The following is a 20,444-nucleotide window of genomic DNA, read 5'->3' as shown; positions in this document are numbered from 1 at the left end:
GGAATTTAAATAGAAAATATTGCTTGAAACTCAGATAAATGTACCTTGCCTTAAATACAAATAAATTTTTATTTCTATGTGATACAAAACTATTTATTATTTTTTTTACAACTAATAATGTTACGGAAATCAAAAATAATAGTTTTTTAGTTTTTAGTTGAAAAAGAAGAAGAAGATTTCTATGATGAGGATAAACATAATATGTCAAATATACTCAATGAACTGGATGAAATTGAGCTCTCAGAAAATAAAAAAAATTAAAAAATATACGAAAATTTTAAAAAATTAAAAAAATGCAAAAAAAAATTAAATTTAAAAAATGCAAAAAAAAAATTAAAAAATAAAAAAAAATTAAAAAATAAAAAAAAAAATTAAAAAAAAATTTTAAAACCAAAACAAAAAAAAAAAACGGGATGTTAAATCGGTTTAGGAGCCTTCTCGTCGCACATCCTGAGTGCTTTAGCAAAAGCAGCTAATCCTAAGCGAAATATATAATTATAAAACAAAATTATCACAAATCCTGTTTAAAAATATATAAATTGATATAAAAAATTAAAAATAATGATTAGAAGTAATTTAATAACAAGTTTCAATGAGAATTAATCAGTTTTTAGAAAAGTCATCATCAGGGCTAACAGAGTTATGTTTTTAAATGAAAAAATATTTATTTCCATATTTTCGCCTTTTTTCCTATAAATCCATATTTTACACAATCACTTGAATAAATCCATATTTTGAGCATTAAAGCTTAAATATTATGAAATTTCTGTCGTTTGCCTTATACTCATCGATTACTTATCGATTAATTTTATATCTATTTACATTAATGGTATTCCTTATTGTCTAACGATAGGTTGTATTCCGTATTTGCCTATATTATTACATCGAATCTTATGTAGTGTTGTTAGTTTCCGTTACTTTCAAGTTTTACTTAATCATGCCGAAAACACAAAAGAAAGTACACGCGCGTTTTTGACGCGAATGCTACGTGAATATCCACATGTTTTTCGTGCAGATGAATCCGTTTTATTTTGTAAATTCTGTGAAGTGAAAATCAACGCCACGCAATTATTTCAAGTCAAGCAGCATATTGCAACACTGAAGCATGTGAATTCGGTTTCTAATAAAGAAAAGAATCAGCAATTGAGCCAAACCTTGGATAAAGCACTTTCAGGCTTTTCATAGCTTTGGTCATATATGGCGCCGCGTCCGTTACGAACAAACAAAACTTTATCGTATTGTATTCCTGTAAGTAAAATTTTATTTTTGAGCAACAAACAAACAATTTCAATACAAATTTCACTACATGCTAAACATACCAGCTGGCCAAAGTGAATTTCAGCAATCAACACATGGACCGAAATTAAGTGGTTTCTGCACGCAATTGGCAAACACTTTTCTACGTGCAGATATACCATTGCACAAAATTGCACATCCGTGCATGCAAGAATTCATCTCCGAGTTTACGGGTTTTGCAGCACCTTCCGAAAGTTCACTTCGAAGTACATATATGCCAAAATTGTACGAAAATTGTCTGGAAAAAATGCGTAAAAAGGCCGTGGACAATTACATTTGGATTACTGTAGACGAATCGACGGATTGTGAACAAAGATTTGTGGCTAATTTCGTATTCGGTGTTTTGGGCGTCGAAGAGGAGAAAGGCCTCAGTTATTTATTTTCCATCAAAATACTGGAGCTTGTTAATAGCAACACACTTGCCACATTCTTCAATGACTGTTTAAGTTCACTTTGGCCAGCTGGTATGTTTAGCATGTAGTGAAATTTGTATTGAAATTGTTTGTTTGTTGCTCAAAAATAAAATTTTACTTACAGGAATACAATACGATAAAGTTTTGTTTGTTCGTAACGGACGCGGCGCCATATATGACCAAAGCTATGAAAAGCCTGAAAGTGCTTTATCCAAAAATGGTTCATTTGACGTGTTTAGCTCATGGTTTACATCGCGTAGCTGGAACAATTCGTACTAAATATTCGAACGTCAATAATCTGATTTCAAACGTGAAAAATATCTTCGCAAAGGTGAGTTTGGAATTTGCAGATTACTGTAATATACCGCGGTTTGACGTTTACATTCATTTGCTACTCCTCGCAGGCTCCACTTCGACGCCAAAAATTTGCGCAAGCGTTTCCAAATATTCCACTTCCACCTAGGCCAATTATTACTCGCTGGGGCACGTGGATTGAGGCCGCCATATATTTTGCCGATCATTTTGAAGAAACGCGTTCAATCATCAACTCTTTCGATGCGGATGATGCTGAATCTATTCGAGCAGCTCAAGACCTACTGGCTATGCCAAGCTTTAAGATTGACTTAGCTTATCTCAAAAGAAACTACTCGTGTATTGTAACTGCGCTGAATTCGATACAATCCCAAAAAATTTTTGTGCCTGATGGAATTGACCTGTTCTTAAAAGTTGGTGTCCAATTGAAAAAGGGGAACGATTCAGTCATTTGTCAAAAGTTTGATTCTGTATCAAATAAGAATCCAGGTCTGCGAATTCTTCAGGACATATCGCGAATGTTAGCAGGAAATCTGATTCATAGTTCTACAGAAGGTGACGATCTTATCGCGAATTTATCACCTGGTGAGCTGAATGCATATGCAAATGCTCCTGTTACATCTTGCGATGTTGAGCGTTCATTTTCATCTTATAAACATATATTAAGTGACAAACGCCGTAGTTTTATTTTTAGTAATCTTACACAACATGTCATATTGTTCTGCAATAATCTTTAAGACATTAAAATATAATATGATCGATATAATCGTCTACGTGTTTCCATTTTTATACCTATATTTATCCCTTTTTTCTTCCATATTTCGTCCATATTTCTCTATTTTTTCGTCCATAAACCCATACATATTTTAACGTTTTTAAGAACATAACTCTGTTAGCCCTGGTCATCATATTCAGTCCGCCATTTTGCTTCCGCCATTTCGAATTTTGAAAATCCAATTTCAGATTCGGAATCAGCGACCCCAAGAACATAAGATAACATACTAAAAGTTTTAAATCTATTGATAATTTGGGAGTTATTAATTTTTGCCACTTTTTTCCAATCCTGGCCCACAGTGCATCTGACAGATTGATGTCAGAATCCACAGTCCAACCTACTTTTCAGTTTTTTATAAACGAACTAAACTCAAACAACTCAAAGCGCTCGCGTGAATTGTGGCAATATTTGAACGCCAGTAATTTGGAGCATGCATATATCCCTTTGGATTATTGGGAAGGTACGAAAAGTAACAATTTAGATGGCAACCAACTTAAAAATACAAATTTCTTATTTAGGCAGATATTAAATGATACCGCATTCAAAACATGCGTTTTGAAATACTTTTGCATACCGACTTTCACTGAAAGTGAGAGGATGTTCAGCAATGTAGGACTTGTCTTTAGCGAAAAGCGAAACTCGCTAGAACCAAAAAATGTCAACATGATATTATTTCTGAACAAAAATGATTGGATATTTTAATTTAAATTATGTTGCTTATTTCTTTTTTTTTTTGAGTAGAACTCGATGTTTTTTATTTTCGTTTTAATTGAATTGTGATTTAATTTTAATTTTAGTGTTGGACGAATAAGTAGTTTTAAGTTTCATTTTGAAATTTCAAGAAATATAAACAGACAACTATGGGTCTCGAATTAAGCCTAATTTTTTAAAAACAACTTTTACATATTTGAATTATTTATTTTATAAATACATATGTAAATATATTATTATACCCTTGCAGTGCAAAGGGTATTATAATTTAGGCCAGAAGTTTGCAACGCAGTGAGGGAGAAACCTCAGACCCCATAAAGTATATATATTCATGATCAGCATCACGATCTGAATCGAAATATGTCTGTCTGTCCGTCTGTCCTCCTGTCCGTTTCTGCGCAAACTAGTCTCTGAGTTTTAAAGCTACATATCTTGCTGAAACTTTCCCAAAAGTTGTGTAGTTATTGCACGCAGTTTATAAGTCGGAAGGAACGGATTGGGCGACTATATCGGATAGCTCCCATACGAGAATTGGAAAAAAAAAATTATTTCTCCGTTGTTTTCATATCATATCGACTTGACTTCTTCCAGATGTGATTTTTTTTACCTACTATTGAGTTTCAAATTAAATGTTATTAAAATCGGATAACTCTATTATATAGCTGCCATAGGAAAGATCGAAAAATATATGTATAAATAGTGAAAAAAATTATAAAGTTGTTTTTTATCTTAATACCCATGAATCAAGAACAAATTTTATAAAAATCGCAAAACTATATCATAGATAACTATCATAGGAAAGATTGAAAATCTCTATAGAATTAACGGCAATTAACGGAAAAAAATGATAAAATCGTTGTTTTTCATCAGAAAATCAAAATTTTTTAAATATAGTTTATATAGTTTTATAATGACTATTGAATTTCAAATTAAATTTCATAAAAATCGGACAACTGTATCATATAGCTTTCATTTTAACAATCGTCGAAAATGTAGAAACTTCATAAAAAAATCGACATAGCTTCTATGTTGTTAAGCTTCTATTTATTTGTTTTGACATATTTGATGACTGCAGGGCTATATAAGCTTCGACTTGCCGAAGCTAGTTTCTTTTCTTGTTTTTTTTTAAATAAATTTTTCAATACGAGACCCTAAAAAATGCTATCTATCGATACATCGATGTTATTTGAAAACATCTAAACATCGATACTCCAGCTCTAGGCTTAAAACGTTACATGCGAAAATGAAATTGTCGATAAATTCTGAAAAATGTTGTTTTCCGATAAACCAAGGAAACAAGCAATAGGTGGCGGACACATTTCGTCGATACCGATGTTCACTTATCAAATTAGCGTGACTATAAAATTTGGGTCAAGAAGGCTGTTTAGTCTGTCGATTAATAGGGCAGGAAAATATAGAAAAATTATCGACAGATTCTAAAAATGTTGAATGGATACAAGGAAACCGCCAACCACAGTATATGGCATGTCATGTCCTGCTTTTCGCGTGTTTATGTTGCCGGCTAGTTAGCGAGATCCCAGGGGGGGAACAACCCAAATTCTTACACGCAGCAGTCACAACAAAAAAAAAACAAACAAAACGGAATTTTTTTGGATCTGGACAACTAATTTGAACACAACGGAAATTTTCGGAATATCCAGATTGGACTACCTCACCAAATTGGTAGCCCTCGGAGTCCCACCCAACCATGAGTGCATCCTCGTTCCAATTTCGGACACATCTCCCAAATTTTTAAGTCGTGAGCAAGGTAGTCCGACTAAGTCATCTCACCCCCCCCCCCACCAACGGGAATATCTATTCAGATGGATTCATTTCTTTTTTTAATTCGTTATAATTTTAGAATTCATTTTATACTTATATACTAATATATAGAACACCTAACCACGGTACCGCAGGACGACTACATGGAACATATATAAATAAATAATAAATAAATAAATAGAATGTAATAAATAATAATGAATAAATAAATAATTGAATAGTGGAAAAATAGGGGATTTTAAATTACTTCATTTCTTCTTTTTTTTTTTTTTTTTGGATATTCGGCTAGTGAATTTTAATTTAATTTAATTAATTTTTAATTCGGGGTTGGGTTTCTTTTGTTTTATATATTACTTATATCTAATTAATTTTAAGTAATTAATGAAATAAATAAAATACAAAAAAAAACCTGGGGCCACCCAGACCGAGTGGCCAAATTTTCATCACAAAAAATTTCGCCCTCTTCTTATGGGGTGCTGCTCCTCGTTCAAACCGACAAAAATCTTCCTTCCTGGGAATAACTATAATTTACAAATTTTTATTTTTCACTTTTAGCACCTCTTTCTTTTATTTTATTTAAATATTTAACTCACTTTTCTTAAGAAATTTTTTTACAATTTTGAAAATTTTTAATTAATTTTTCTTTGTTTCTGCCGACCGCCAACTTGAGATAACCTCTTCCAAAAAAATGTGTTTTCCTTTTTTCTTTAAGCCTCTCTTTTTCTTTCGCAAAAACCATTCAAAATCTTCACTTCGGAGTTATCCGGTCTAGGGAACCAGTTCCGCAGTGCACTCTGCTGCCCGACCCCCTGGACTCACGAGTCTATCGATAACTTATTATCGTCGGCCGTTGGTAAACAAACACTGTTTACATTTTATTTGGTCTATTAATTTTGTTTGTTTGGCCGCACATAACAAGCACACTACGGTTTCGGGGCTTGCCGCGGAACAGGAGTGGAGGATGTGCGTCTGAAGATGGTGTGCTGATTCTGTCCAGCCCAACGTAGGCCACCGCCCACAACCCTGAGATTAAGATCTGGTAAGTACGATTTGCTAGCCGGGCACTATTGTTGGAGGTCCTTTGACAAACACTTGGAACTCTCTTTTAGGACTTCTTTCCACGACACCTGGTGCGACTTTTTGAAATGTTCTAGCCGAACTATAAATCCGTACCATGGCATTCTTTTAGGACTTCCATCAAAGGTAACTGCCAATTTTCTTACTTTATTTACTTGTACCAATGAATCTTTTTTACTCTCCTTCATCAGGTGCGGATATTGCCCAGGGTGACGGGCATTCGGTACTCTGTTTTGGCCGTAAGAATGTCCTTGATCTGTTGTTCGTGACCAGTTTGCTCTCCGGCGCTCGGGATCCGTGTACCAGTGAACTTTCTGACCGCTTTCTTCTTCCTGCTGGTCTATATTCACGGACAACGGACTCAACGGGATCTGTTCTGTTGTTCTAGCTGGTTTCAACCCTCCTTCCCAGCTTCGGTCGCTTTTCTGCTGATCAGCGGATGGCACTGGAGGTGTAAGATGAATTTCCCCAGGACGACTTGCTGGTACCTCTGGTGCTGGTTGTAGTGGCGTCTGATTATTGGCTGATCGACTCGTGTTCTGTTGTGGATTTGTCGGCTCTGGCGATGGAACCCCAGAAAGTGGCTGTTCTTGATCTTGACCCGTGTCTGAGTCTGGGTCAATGAACTGAGTCGATGCCAACCAAGCTGCGTTCTCGTTCCTTATCTCCCGCCGCCACTCCGACATGCAGTCGTTTAGGTCCTTCATAAACTGCATCATGTCCTGCCGCATCTGACGCCTAAATGCCTCATATTCCAAGGACATCACCGTCTGGTAAGTTTGTTGTGCTTGGAACAGTGCTACATTAACTCCTGATTTTATTTCAGATGGCAGCGACTTCGGTATGGCCCCAGTTCCGCTTACAGTTAGGCGACCACTAGCTTCTCCTGGACTTTGTTCTTGGATTCCATGAGGAATACGGTCAGTTGTAAACTCCATATCTGATAACTCGTCCTGAGATATCTTTTCTGGTTTTCTTTTCTATTTTTTTTTTTTTTATTTAATTGGATTCGGATCGAGTTATTGGCGTACTCATATCCACTGGTCCCCTATTCCGAATTAATACCAAACTTCTCCTAGTTTTTCTTCCTGTTTGAATTCTATACCTATCACTATTTGACATATCCTAACTCCTTTCCTATGTATATCTGTCTATTTCCTTTTTCTTCAACTTTATCTAATATGGGGGGGGGGGGATGAGACGTCACTATTTCCACTACCCACTAACTTTTTCTCTCCTTCCCTTCAATTCCTAATCCGTTGTGTACATTAAAAATTACTAGCAATAATTTAATTTATCTATTAATTTATTTAATTTTTTCAGAATCCGCCTGCAATTTTAACGGGCAACGATGTTACGACTGGATATTATCGTACATGGACCACATTAAATTTTTGCATAATACGGACTGCCAAATTAGGTACGTGAACTTTTTACTTTACAAAAAAAATACAACATTAAAAGACCAATATTTACTTTACATTTTACATTTACTACAAACAGATTTCGCCTCAACTCAGTCTGGCTGCGCATGTGCCGCTCTTTACTCGGCCATGGGTCCACTACTGATCGGCGATTTCAGGACTTTACCACTGCGGCTTCGAGGATCTTAACCCTTATGGTTCGTCCTCGGTCCAAGCAGCTGGTTTTAGTTCCCGCTTCCGGTTTTATTATCTTCCGGTAAATATCTGCATTTTCTTGTATTTAATCAATTTAAATTAATTTTTTCTTTCAGTCTGTATTTGAAACTGCTGGGCAACGATGCTACACATTGTCAACCGTGTACATGGACCACAACAATTCCGCACAAAGACAACAGATTTAGATAAGTTATTCAAATTTACTTTACTTTAGACAACATATTAAAAAGACAATTGTTTATTTCTTTCAGACACATTCTAGCCTGTCTTCCTTTCACATCAAGGACTGTGCTCAGCAACAAGGACTTCTCAGAATTTCCCCACTGTGGCTGCGATGGGTCTGACCTATTTCGTCTGCCCACGGTCCAAACAGATGGTTTCTGAGATTTTAGTCGTTGGCTTTCATCCTGGTGAGTATTTACTTTATATGAATTGATTCCATTTTATTAATTTTCTTCTATATTTTTATTTTTAGATTGGGCGCCATTTGTCATGTCCTGCTTTTCGCGTGTTTATGTTGCCGGCTAGTTAGCGAGATCCCAGGGGGGGAACAACCCAAATTCTTACACGCAGCAGACACAACAAAAAAAAAAACAAACAAAACGGAATTTTTTTGGATCTGGACAACTAATTTGAACACAACGGAAATTTTCGGAATATCCAGATTGGACTACCTCACCAAATTGGTAGCCCTCGGAGTCCCACCCAACCATGAGTGCATCCTCGTTCCAATTTCGGACACATCTCCCAAATTTTTAAGTCGTGAGCAAGGTAGTCCGACTAAGTCATCTCACCCCCCCCCCCCCACCAACGGGAATATCTATTCAGATGGATTCATTTCTTTTTTTAATTCGTTATAATTTTAGAATTCATTTTATACTTATACACGGTACCGCGGTTAGGTGTTCTATATGTTAGTATATAAGTATAAAATGAATGCTGAATTTATAATGAATTAAAAAAAAAAAGAAGATGAACTTAAGCGAATAGATTCCTCAAGCGGGGTGGATGAGAGGAGTTGAAATGTTTCCATGAAAACTATATTAGGGAGGTGCAATATAGGATGCACTCATGGTCGGGCGGGCCTCCGAAGACTTAAATTACATCTTTTGAGTCCATATATGTCTGTCTAAAAATCCGTTGTGTTAGAAAATGTTGTTGTTAAAGTTTGATATTCCGTTTTGTTTTTTTTGTCGTGTCTGCTGCGCGAATATTTGTGGTGGTTCCCCCCCTGGGATCACGCTAGCTAGCCGGCAACACAACCGCGCGAAACGGCAGGACATGACAGGCAATTTGTTAGCCAAGACACAACCCTTTATTTCTTGCATAAAAAAGTCATTCGATTTATTTCTGCACCGCTCAAGTTCCCCTTTGCATACCATTATATTGCATTCGAAATTAATTAATATAATATGTGACGAACTGCATTTTTTTTGGGCAGCGCCGCTAGCTCAGCGATCCATTTGGGCCAAGTTCTCCCCAATGCCCGCAGTCCGACAGCATAAAATCGATTGCTCGATGTCTCACAACATTGAATTACTACGATCTCTAACAAAAAGGTAAACAAACAAAAATTCAAATTCAAAACATTCAATTACAGGGCGACGGAAATTTGGATCCTTGGTGGCCATCGGTGTTCCTGGCCACTGCGTACCCACCCAATCTAGGATGCTAGGTAAGAATAATCCCCGCATCACCCATAATGGGTAAACTAGTCACTCCAGGCGACTAACTTAACTCCATCTCCCCCACAGAAAAAGGTCTAGCAATTCCTCATCATTATAAACTGGTTTTAATTACTCAGGTGAGTATAATTGACATTGTTACTTATATTTATCTAATCAAAAATTTAATCACATACAGGCCACAGGATCGCTAATCGACCGCCATCGTTAAATTTAGCGGAATTTGGAGATGTATGTTAATGGACTGGCCAACTTCGTGGCACCAGTCGCTCGCGAGGGAAATTGGCCACTATCGGAGGCACCCCGACGCGGAACGGACTCACCGGAGATCTGGAGTCCGAGAATGTGAACTGGGTTGTCGATGGTGAGTGTTTGTCCTGATTCCTGCGTGAGTCAATCGATGTCCATCCAAAATTATATCTCTTCCAAATATGTTTTCTCCGAAAGGTTGTGCTTCCTTAAGTTGTGCTCCCTCGAATCTTTTTCTCTGCAAAACATCCGTGAGGCGTCTCGGCATGGAATCCACTAGTTTTTTTGTTTCATCTGCAGTAATTTTCCCCCACTCCTCCAGAATCACATCCTTGAGCATTTTTTTTGATGTAATCGTGTGTTTTCGGATTTTCCTCTCAAGAAGATCCCACAAATGCTCAATGGGGTTTAGATCAGGACTCTGGGGAGGGGTTCGCAGCTGATTTTTGACATTATACAGCAGCCAAAGCTTGGTATTCTGTGCCGTGTGCTTCAGGTCGTTATCTTGTTGGAACCAATATTCACTTTCGAGCCCTAATTTTTCAGCACTTTCTTTTAAATTATTTTTAAAATGTCAATATAGATTTTTTGATCCATTATTGACTCAATAAATACCAACTTTCCAACGCCACTTGCTGCCATACACCTCCACACCATTATTCTGCTTCCTCCGTGCTTTACTGTGCCAACCAAATTTTCTTTATTAAAGGCTTCTCCGCTTTTCGTCCATACCAAAACCTTTCCCTTAATTCCAAAGAGGGAAAATTTACTTTCATCGGAAAAAATAACCTTATTCCAGAAGTCTTGGTTTTTGGAAATATAGTCATTAAAAAAAGGTAAGGCGTTTTTGTCTATTGACTTTCGATATGTGAGGTGGGCGGGCGACTCTGCTGTGGTAGCCAGCCTTTTTTATGACCCGGCGTACAGTATCCTATCCTCGACCTGTAGCTTTGCCTGATGAGCTGTCGTCCTTGGGTTGAGCTGGATAGATTTGTCAATATTCCTCTGCTCGCGGATTGTAACCAAAGGCGGTCGGCCAGAACGAACCTGTTTCGCATTGCACCTTGCAACACGAATTTAGTTGCGGCTTGCCCTTGTGCAAGCCCAAGATCTCGATGTGAGAGTGTGTGTGGGGGTGTTTGCCCTTGTGCAAACGAGAGTCCAAAAAGAAATCAAGAGACAGAGAGGTGTTCTGTATTCTACAAATATCTGTATTGAACTAATCTCAGCTTACAAGCTTTATGCTGATGCCAAGCGTGCAAGCTCGTTTGGTTACAGTAAGTGGATCTTATTTACAAGTACAAAGCAGGATATTCGTTTATGATGCTTCTACATACTCCCCCCGTTGGAAGGACTCTGGTCCTTGCAATAGATCCTTAGACTGGGAGTGGCGCAATTTTACAAATGGGACGGCGAGTAACTCCTTTCATCGTCTTTATATCCACAACTCTGACTCTTCCGTCAGCTCCAGCACAAGTGTTTAAGATTCGGCCGAGAGGCCACTGCTGAGGTGGAGCGTTGTCATCGTGGATAACTACCAGTTGTCCAGGTGTGATGTTGGCTTGCGGCGTCAACCATTTGCTGCGGAGTTGCACAGTGTGAAGGTAGTCTCTTCGCCAGAGATCCCACAACTGCTGTTTGAGATACGTGACCCGCTACCAGCGAGTCAGAATGTTAGGGTTCCGACCCTGCAAACACGGTTTTGGAAGCGCCTTTATAGAAGAACCTAATAAGAAATGAGATTGGGTTAGAGCTTCTTCATCATTCGGATCCTCTGATATTGGTGCCATTGGTCTTGAATTTAGGACGGCTTCGACCTCAATGGCAACAGTTTGCAGCTCCTCGTATGTCAGACCAGAATTGCCAATGTTTTTAATCAACAAATGCTTCATTGACTTCACCGCCGCTCCCCAGAGCCCGCCGAAGTGCGGCGCACGTGGAGGGATGAAGTGAAACAATACGCCCGTTGAAGAGGTGAACGTCTGTAGGTCTTGAAAGGCCTGATGACTGAACAACTGCTTTTTGAAACCGTCGAGTTGGGATTGAACACCAACAAAATTAGTTGCGTTGTCGCACCAAATACTCTCTGGCAGTCCTCTGCGTCCAACGAAGCGCTTTAAACATAAAACAAAAGTATTAGTGGAGAGGTCTGATACAAGTTCAACATGTACTGCTTTGGTTGCAAAGCAGATTAATACGGCCATATACGTTTTGTATGGAACTTTTCCACGTATCCGGTAGGAGGTTAAAAATGGACCACACAGATCTACTCCTGAGATAGCGAATGGGTTGCTTAGAGTAAGCCTTTCAGCTGGCAAGGATCCCATAATTTGTTGCATTAGTCTGGGCTTGTAATGGCAACAATGAATACATTTCCTGACTACCTTGGCGGCGATGCGACGAGCGTTCACGATCCATATTTGAAGCCTTAAAATTCCAATCAGCGCTTTGGGGCCCGCATGCATATTGACCTTGTGAAGATGTTCCACGTACTTATACATAGGTAAAAGGGTGATTTGTAGGAAAAAGCAATGGGAATTTTGCATCGACAGGAATCGGAGCGTTTGCTAAGCGGCCACCGACTCTGATCACTGTGACAGTTCGATGTCCAATGGCAGCTTCAGCTACAAACGGAGTCAATTTTTGAAGATGTTGACTGAGACGATTTCCCTTTTTAGGTCAACTAATTCCTTCGCAAAACTTTGGCTTTGAATGGTGGAGATGAGATATACAAACGCCCTTTTAATTTCGCTAGCTTCTAACTTGATAGGTTGTGAGCCAAGAAGCTGTCTACTGGCAGGAACGCCATTAAAAACGCTACAATCCGGAGAATTCGAAGATATGATGAGGTTCTGCTGATAAGTTGATTAATGATGGTTCCCTCGGTGCCACTATCGCTACATTTAAAGGTTGATGCTTTTCGCAATTCTAGTGCGGTATCTGCTGAGCTGGCTGTACGTTTTTCTTGTGGCCACGAGAATTTATCAAATCTAAGAAATGTTGGCCCTGTGAACCAGATTGTGTTTGGAAGATCTGCTGCTGTGCATCCTCGAGATACGATATCCGCTGGATTCTCCTTACCCGGAACATGTCGCCATTTAACGTTCGCAGACTTCGTTTGAATTGTTGACACTCGATTGGCTACAAAACACTTAAGCTGGGATGTGTGCATTGTAATCCACTGCAAGACAATTGTCGAATCTGACCAAAATGTGACATCCTTGGAAATGTTTTCAAACTTGTGTTTGATTTTATCCCAAGTTTTACACAGCAGCAAAGCTGCGCACAATTCTAATCTCGGGAGACAGACAGTCTGAAGAGGTGCCACCTTTGATTTTGCGATAACTAGATGTGATTCCGCTTGTCCTCCTTGAGATGATCGAAGATAAATGCAGCACCCGTACGCAAGCTCTGAGGCATCTGCAAACCCGTGTATTTCGCACTCCATATTGCGAGAAGAATTGACAAATCTTGGCACTTCAATTTGGTTTAGCAACTGTAAATCAGTCTAAATTCGCCTCCAGCTTTCTTGCAGCGTTGCTGGCAGTGGGTCATCCTATTCAAGACTATGCCTCCAAAGCAGTGTTGGGCAAATTTTAATTGCAATTAACAATTAATTAATTGGTAAATGTAACCACAACAACTAACAATTAATCAACTGTAATTGTGAAAATTTTCAATTAACAATTATTTAGTTGTTTACTGTATTAGTAACAATTAACAATTTATTAATTTTCAATTGTTTTGTTAAATTTAATTAAAAATAACAATTATAAAATACCGAATAAAATAAAAGACCGATCCAAATAATAATCAATACTTTTTATTGAACAATATTAGATAGACAATAACAATTTAAAATTTCTTTTAATAATTTAAATTACACTTCAGTACCACTCTCTTCTCGAACATACTGTCTGATAGTTTGTGACTCTTTGGCAGATTTGTCATTGTCGCAAAAGAAAAAAGACGTTCCACTGCAGCTGACGATTGCAAAGGTGTGTTGTATTTAATAAAAATACTTTTTATCTTAGGATATCTATTGAGAAGTTGTAAAGTTTGGCTTTCCTCGGCAAAAAATGTAAAATCAAAAGTTCTGCTTTAGTCATTGGGGCATCGGAGGAGCATCCGTTTTTATGAAGACAGATTTAGAAAAAATAAGCTATACATACAGCCTTTGACCACATTTTTATTCATCTAAAGTCTAGCACTTATAGCTAAATTTTCCTAAATCTTTACTAATTTCATTTTGATACATAAAGTTAATTATTAGTTTTAATTGTTTTATAAAACAACTAAAAAATTTAATTGCAATTATTTTAATTGTAAGTTGCAATTGACAAACATTAATCAAATTATTTAATTTCAAGGTACAATTAAAAGCTCAATTGCGATTAACTTAATTGTAATTAATTTAATTGCAATTACTTTTTTAGTCAATTAACAAGAAAATTGACAAATTAATTGTGTTCGGAGCAGACAGCCAGCCCCTAATCTGGTGCGCATAGGTGTGCCGCTGCAGTTGCATATTTGTAATCCGCTCTTCAAGCCTCTCTTTGCTTATCAATGTTATCTATCTATTTTATCTATAATTTCCAAAGCGACGGTATAAATAAGTCGCGCTTTCGGCTTATCTCGCCTCAGATGAAACACCAACTAATCTCGCATACATTGTTCGCGCAAACACAAACGAAGAGTTGCAGCTCCAAATAAACATACAATTAATTAACTAAACCTATCGTGCGTTTGGTTTCTTACAAGGGTGGCATATTCGTTGTCTTCCCCACAAACATTTTGGTGACCCTGACGTGATATTCGTTCACGTAATTTTCGTTTAAATCGGAGTCTGCAACTCAATTTTCGTTTTGGTTCAAATCGGTTAAACATTTGTCGTCGTTTGCTGGCATTCGGTCACAAACACACAAACGTACATACACAGTGCATTTTGTACATTTCGCGCTGTGTTTATCAGTTCTTTCGCTTTTGCTATTCAGGCAAAATCTGTGCAAGAACAACAATAACTTGCACAAAGGTTCCGTAACCTTTTTGTGACGCTTGGTGCCTTAACATTTTCGCGCTTGTTTCGTGCGGTGTTTCGTGCATCGTGAATCCGTTCAGAAATTACCTTTTATTTTTTCGCGTGATTTATAAAATGCCTAAATTTGTGAACGAGATTCAGTCTCAAAACGGCCCTAGTGACATAGAATACTTTCGGGCCAAAGTGCAATCCTATTTTCGGCAAATCAACGCGATGAAGGATTATTTGGTGCCCAGCAATATTAATCAATTTGATGAGGCCGATATTCTCGCGCGGTTGAAATGGATTGACGCACAAAACTTGGCATTTGATTCTGCCCAGACATCGCTGGATAGGCTGGAATTTTCGGAGGTCGTCATGGATGTGGAGGCTAAACTAAATCGACGCTTAGCGGCCCAACGCAAACTGCCATTTGCTGGTGCCACAGCTGGCAATTCTACATATCTGGACAAAATCGTTTTACCAAGGTCCACCACCGATGCTTCCACCAGGCAGGCAACCACACACCCCCAGCGGAACACTGAGGAACAAGGCGGCGGCTGGAGCCCTGGCAGCTATGAGGGCCCGTAGCGATTGCGAGGCGAATCACCAAGCCTACGACATGCAGGACGATGCGAACGACGAGCTGCGATTCATGTTGCATCAGCGGGAGCGACGCAAGGATCTCGATTGTGTCTTTCTTTGCTGGTCTGGCTCGTCTATCGTGTTTGCTTGGTTTCGGCAACCTCCGAGGGAGTTTAACGCTTTTATATCCAACCGAATCGCAAATATTCAGGAGATGGGAATGCCTTGGCATCATGTCCCAACTAATCTCAATCATCGTTTCGCAACTCAAATTGGAGCCGTTTGCATGGATATTTCTATATTTCGAATTGCAGAGCCAAAGCTTCACCTTCAGATGGCCATCTATCCGTTGAGGAGATCAACTCGGGGACCGTACTTCTTCTAAGGAGCATCCAACAGGTTCACTTAGCCAAGGAATATGGGTTTCTCAGCCAGAGCAATTGGCGTTGGACGCGTTCAAGAAGTCATACCCGGTAAGGACGGCATCGTCAGAGTAGCTATGGTTTGGACAGCTACGGGCAGCCGCCTCCAAACCGTTCTGCTCATCGACTTCCATCAAGTTGGAACCGTACCTCTTTCAACGGGGGGAGTATGTTCGGAGCAGACAGCCAGCCCCTAATCTGGTGCGCATAGGTGTGCCGCTGCAGTTGCATATTTATAATCCGCTCTTCAAGCCTCTCTTTGCTTATCTATGTTATCTATCTATTTTATCTATAATTGTCAAAGCGACGGTATAAATAAGCCGCGCTTTCGGCTTATCTCGCCTCAGATAAAACACCAACTAATCTCGCATACATTGTTCGCGCAAACACAAACGAAGAGTTGCAGCTCCAAATAAATATAAAATTAATTAAATAAACCTATTCGTGCGTTTGGTTTCTTACAAGGGTGGCATATTCGTTGTCTTCCCCACAAACAAATTGATTAATGCCCAACACTGCTCCAAAGCACTTGTACGAACATTTTGTACCGAATATTGATTGGACTTAGAAGTCCAAGGAGGTCGTATAAACTGGCAATAATGGAAATAATTTGCCTCTTGGTGGTAGCTTCGGATTCCGGTAGATCAAATCGGAAGCAAAATATATCCATTTGCGACTTCCATGACATTCCCAAAGCCTTTGTCACTTCTTTGTTTTCCATCTTAAACTGGTATTCTCCTACACATTTGCCCTCGCCGCTAAAATTCCACTTGGACAGCTTTAAACCTGCTCGTGAGAGAATCTCTTCGGTCTGAAGCATTTTAATTTGCAAATCCTCTAAGCTGTCTGCTCCTGTCAGAAGGTCATCTACGTACATGTCGTTCTGTATAGTAATCGATCCAATTGGGAATTCCTTTTCGTATCTTTTGGCAATGAAATTAAGACTCTGTATAGACAAAAACGGAGCACTAGCAAGGCCGTAAGTCACCGTATTCAAACGAACAATTGTTTCGTTGAGGCTGATGAATACTATCTCTCCAGAAAATAAGCTGGAAATTACGGTCTTCAGGGTCGACCAAGCATTGCCGATACATTTTGGTTACGTCAGCTGTGAATACGAATTTGTGCAATCTGAAAGCCAACAACGTTATAATCAAATTTTGCTGGATCGTTGGTTCAACCATTAGAATGTCGTTTAGAGACAAATTTGATGTTGTTTTGGCTGAGGCGTCAAAAACCACACGCAGTTTAGTAGTTGAGCTTTGAGGCCGCAACACTGCATGGTGCGGAATGACATAGTGAGGTTGATCAATCCTAAAATCAGACGCGAGTTCCATGTGACCAAGATCTATGTATTCTTTCATAAACTCGGCGTACAACTTCTTTTGTTCAGGTAAGCGTTCTAAATGGCGCTCAAGCTGAAGGAACCGCCGTCTAGCATTTTCCAAAGAACTTCCGAGATCAGTGGGCGATTGAGAGAATGGCAAACGGACTTGAATCCGACCGGAGTCAAGAATAGGAGCGTGCTTCAAACAATGTTGAACGCACTCTTCCTCTTTATGCGTAAACCCCTTTTTGCTGTTCTCCTCAAACGATTCAATTTTCCAAAACTTTGCTAGGGCATCGCTAAGATTCTGGGTTTCCACAACATTACACGAAAATGAATGAGCCCTTGCACCTGATAGATAGCTTTTGTCCAGTAAGAAAATCAAAAATTCCTGCGTACTAATCAACATATCAATCTTTTGTGGCTTAAAAAACTGTGGATCCGACAAATCAATGTCTTCCGGGATAGACCATTGTGATATGTTTATGCAACGATCTGGCTGCTGCTGAGCTATTGATTTTGTAACCGAAAACTGCAGAGTCCATTCATCAACTGTTAGTCGTGATCGGATGGTTGCTTCTAAAGAAAACTTTATGCGCTCTCGAATGTTGCCAATTCCCGATACCTCTAAATTCTTTTGCTTTAATTGAAGGGTTTTCGCAAAAGTTTCCGTAATGAAATTGACTTCAGAACCTGAGCCTAATAGAGCTCTAGCAGAGTGATATACGCCACACTTGTCCTTTATTAAGATAAGAGCTGTTGGGATGAGCGGGCGTCTCGAGTTGCGCGTAATTCCTGCAAACCCCTGAGATGAGGAACTGGCTTGAGAGTCCTCTTGCTCGTCACCTTTCTCAATCGCTGTCTTGGTCTCAATTGGGCGATGCAAAGAGGAATGATGCAATCCATGGCATGTCCTACAACGAAATTTTGAGGGACAGTCTGCGGCAATATGTCCTTTATGTAAACAATTTAAGCATAAAGAGGCCTGCCTACAGTGTTGCCAACTTTTCTTTGAAAAAAAAAGCTGTTTTTGACTGGAAGAACGTTGAAAAAAAGCCAAAAAAAAATTGGAAAAAGCTAAAAAAGAATCTGTTTTTGAAAATACTTATTTGGTGGTTTTAGTTCAACTAATTTTATTATATTTTTCTGTTTATTGTATTATAAATTATAGAATATTAATAATGTCGTCGATTTGTGCTGATTGGTCCTGGCTTTCATAGCTTGCTGATGTCCTCCTGCTGCACTTTTGTGCTTTTTGGTTAAGGCATGGGCGCGCAAATCAGAGAGTTTTGCAGTTATTGTACATTTGCAATAACTGCATACGACCCGCCTCTCATCCGTATCGTCCCTACGAACCCATCCCTTAAACTCTTCGCTTTTAAGCCAAACATCGCGAACTTTTTGCTTATATTCTTTTGGCATCTTTTCTCCTTGAATGACGTCGTTCTTGTAATTCCCGTTTCTTGAAATTCGTTTCAGTGTGACCAAAGTCAGTATTCTTAAAAGCAGTTTTAAAAGTATTCATAAGAATATTCTTAAAACTAGCAATCATTGCATTGATGGATCAGTATTCGTTGACCATGTTTCGCTGAACGCAACCAATGTAACGATCATACGCAAAAAAATCGGAAAAAATCATTTGAACAAAATAAAAAGCCAGAATTCCCGCTGCCCGCTGTTTGTAAATTTTTCTAGCAAATGGCATTCAGAAAAAGCCAGATTTGACGGGAAAAAAGCGACCCTGGCAACAGTGCCTGCCTAACCCAGCTATGTCTTCTTTCAAATGAGAGTGAAGTGAACGAAGGACATGACCCTAGACTATGGTCTGTTGAATTGCATTTAAGACAGCTCCGATTGGCTGTTATAAATGCTTTTCTGGAATAACTTGGTTTTTCGGAACGCTTCTCATACTGTTTTCCTTCAACTGGAGGTTTTGTATGACACTCCAAAAATTGACAGTGTCTGCTCAAAGTATTGTAGCAATCTTCCCACTTTGGAAGCTTCTCATACTCCTGGACTCGGTCGTAAGCTTGCTTAGCATCAGAATCGACTTTCTGCAAAACGAGATGGATGATGATCGCACTAAGAATATCCTTTTCAATGCCAAGAGAAAGAAGAACCAAGAACCAAGAAGTGCTGAGACTGTATCTAAAATCTGCCGAAGAGAGTTCAGGTCAGATTTTTTCATGTGAGAAATGCTAAACAAACTGGTGATATGCTCAATAAGAATTAATACCTTCTTGTCGTACCGTTCTTGCAATTGATTTAGAGCCTTTTGATAATTGGCATCTGAAACATGGAATGCTGACACGACGCTTAGCGCTGGGCCAGATAAACAACTAAGAAGATACGTGAATTTGTCTACTTCTGGTATGGTGACATCTTCGTCTACCATGTGCTTAAATGCCGAGATGAACCGTTTATAGTCGCTGTACTTCCCATCGAACTTTGGCAACTTTAGAGCAGGCAGCCGGTTGTGATTGGCGCTACCTGAGAATGATGCATTTGTGAAGTTTAGTTCTTCAGAACGCTGCGGCCTATTTAATGTCATCCTTTTCATAAGGATCGACTTAGCAATGATATACTCCTCTTCATTTTCCAGTCTAGAATTATCGATTGGGTCTAACTCCTGGATTTGCAGCTGAATTTGAGCTAATTGCCTATAGTGGGATTCTAGCATTTGCAACCTACACTCCGCCGTACTGGCATCGGTGACAGTAGCAGCCAAAGCTCGATCTTTGCAGCTATTGAAGTTTTGTTCAATCACTGTGCGTTTGCGCCTGAGAACCAGCAGCTGCTCTTCAGTTGTCGGTTTCGTCATCTTTGAAAATAAATTGATGAATCAAAGGAACATAAACTCCAACGCAGAATGTATGCAAAATGTAGCGATAGTGGTTAAAGTTTTACAGCCGTTGGTGAAATGGTAAACACAAACTGGATACAGTTTTAAAGCCGTTGGTAAAATGGTAAACACAAACTTTGAAACTACCTAGATTCCAAAGCACAAGTGAAAGCTTTAAGCCAACTTTAACTTCGCTCACTGCATATATTTAAATCCAAAATAATTAAATGGCCTTTTATTTCTTTAAATGGTCTTCAATTAAAGTGAGTTATACGCTTACGGTTCGATAGCTATTTTAAAAGAGTAGCTAT

At 38.8% G+C, this 20,444-nt stretch overlaps 3 protein-coding genes and 1 long non-coding RNA gene across 4 annotated transcripts; 3 read left to right on the top strand and 1 right to left on the bottom strand.

Annotated features, from left to right (window-relative positions):
• The first annotated feature begins 1,346 nt into the window (after positions 1–1,346).
• LOC108093574 lies at positions 1,347–6,276 on the top strand. Its single transcript, XM_043208796.1, has 3 exons — positions 1,347–2,040; positions 2,114–2,606; positions 6,242–6,276. The coding sequence occupies exons 1-3, from the start codon at positions 1,885–1,887 to the stop codon at positions 6,274–6,276; spliced, it is 684 nt and encodes a 227-aa protein (XP_043064731.1). The 5' UTR covers positions 1,347–1,884.
• Positions 6,277–7,087: 811 nt separating this feature from the next.
• On the top strand, positions 7,088–8,195 carry LOC122320636. The gene is made up of 5 exons (XM_043208795.1): positions 7,088–7,139; positions 7,193–7,286; positions 7,690–7,786; positions 7,870–8,046; positions 8,102–8,195. Exons 3-5 carry the CDS (start codon positions 7,743–7,745, stop codon positions 8,193–8,195), a joined length of 315 nt encoding a protein of 104 aa, XP_043064730.1. The 5' UTR covers positions 7,088–7,139; positions 7,193–7,286; positions 7,690–7,742.
• A 1,417-nt stretch (positions 8,196–9,612) lies between these two features.
• LOC108094351 lies at positions 9,613–10,047 on the top strand. Its single transcript, XR_001771539.2, has 3 exons — positions 9,613–9,681; positions 9,761–9,810; positions 9,870–10,047. It is a non-coding gene; the product is annotated as an uncharacterized LOC108094351 (long non-coding RNA).
• A 1,548-nt stretch (positions 10,048–11,595) lies between these two features.
• On the bottom strand, positions 11,596–12,405 carry LOC122320635. Its single transcript, XM_043208794.1, has 2 exons — positions 12,325–12,405; positions 11,596–12,054 (listed from the first exon to the last, which is right to left on the bottom strand). The coding sequence occupies exons 1-2, from the start codon at positions 12,403–12,405 to the stop codon at positions 11,596–11,598; spliced, it is 540 nt and encodes a 179-aa protein (XP_043064729.1).
• Positions 12,406–20,444: the final 8,039 nt, after the last annotated feature.

This window comes from Drosophila ficusphila, unplaced genomic scaffold (assembly GCF_018152265.1).
Source record: "Drosophila ficusphila isolate 14025-0441.05 unplaced genomic scaffold, ASM1815226v1 contig_668, whole genome shotgun sequence".
Classification (NCBI taxonomy): Eukaryota; Metazoa; Arthropoda; class Insecta; order Diptera; family Drosophilidae; genus Drosophila; species Drosophila ficusphila.
The sequence above is the reverse complement of the archived record's forward strand: the minus strand, read 5'-3'. Positions and strand labels throughout refer to the sequence as shown.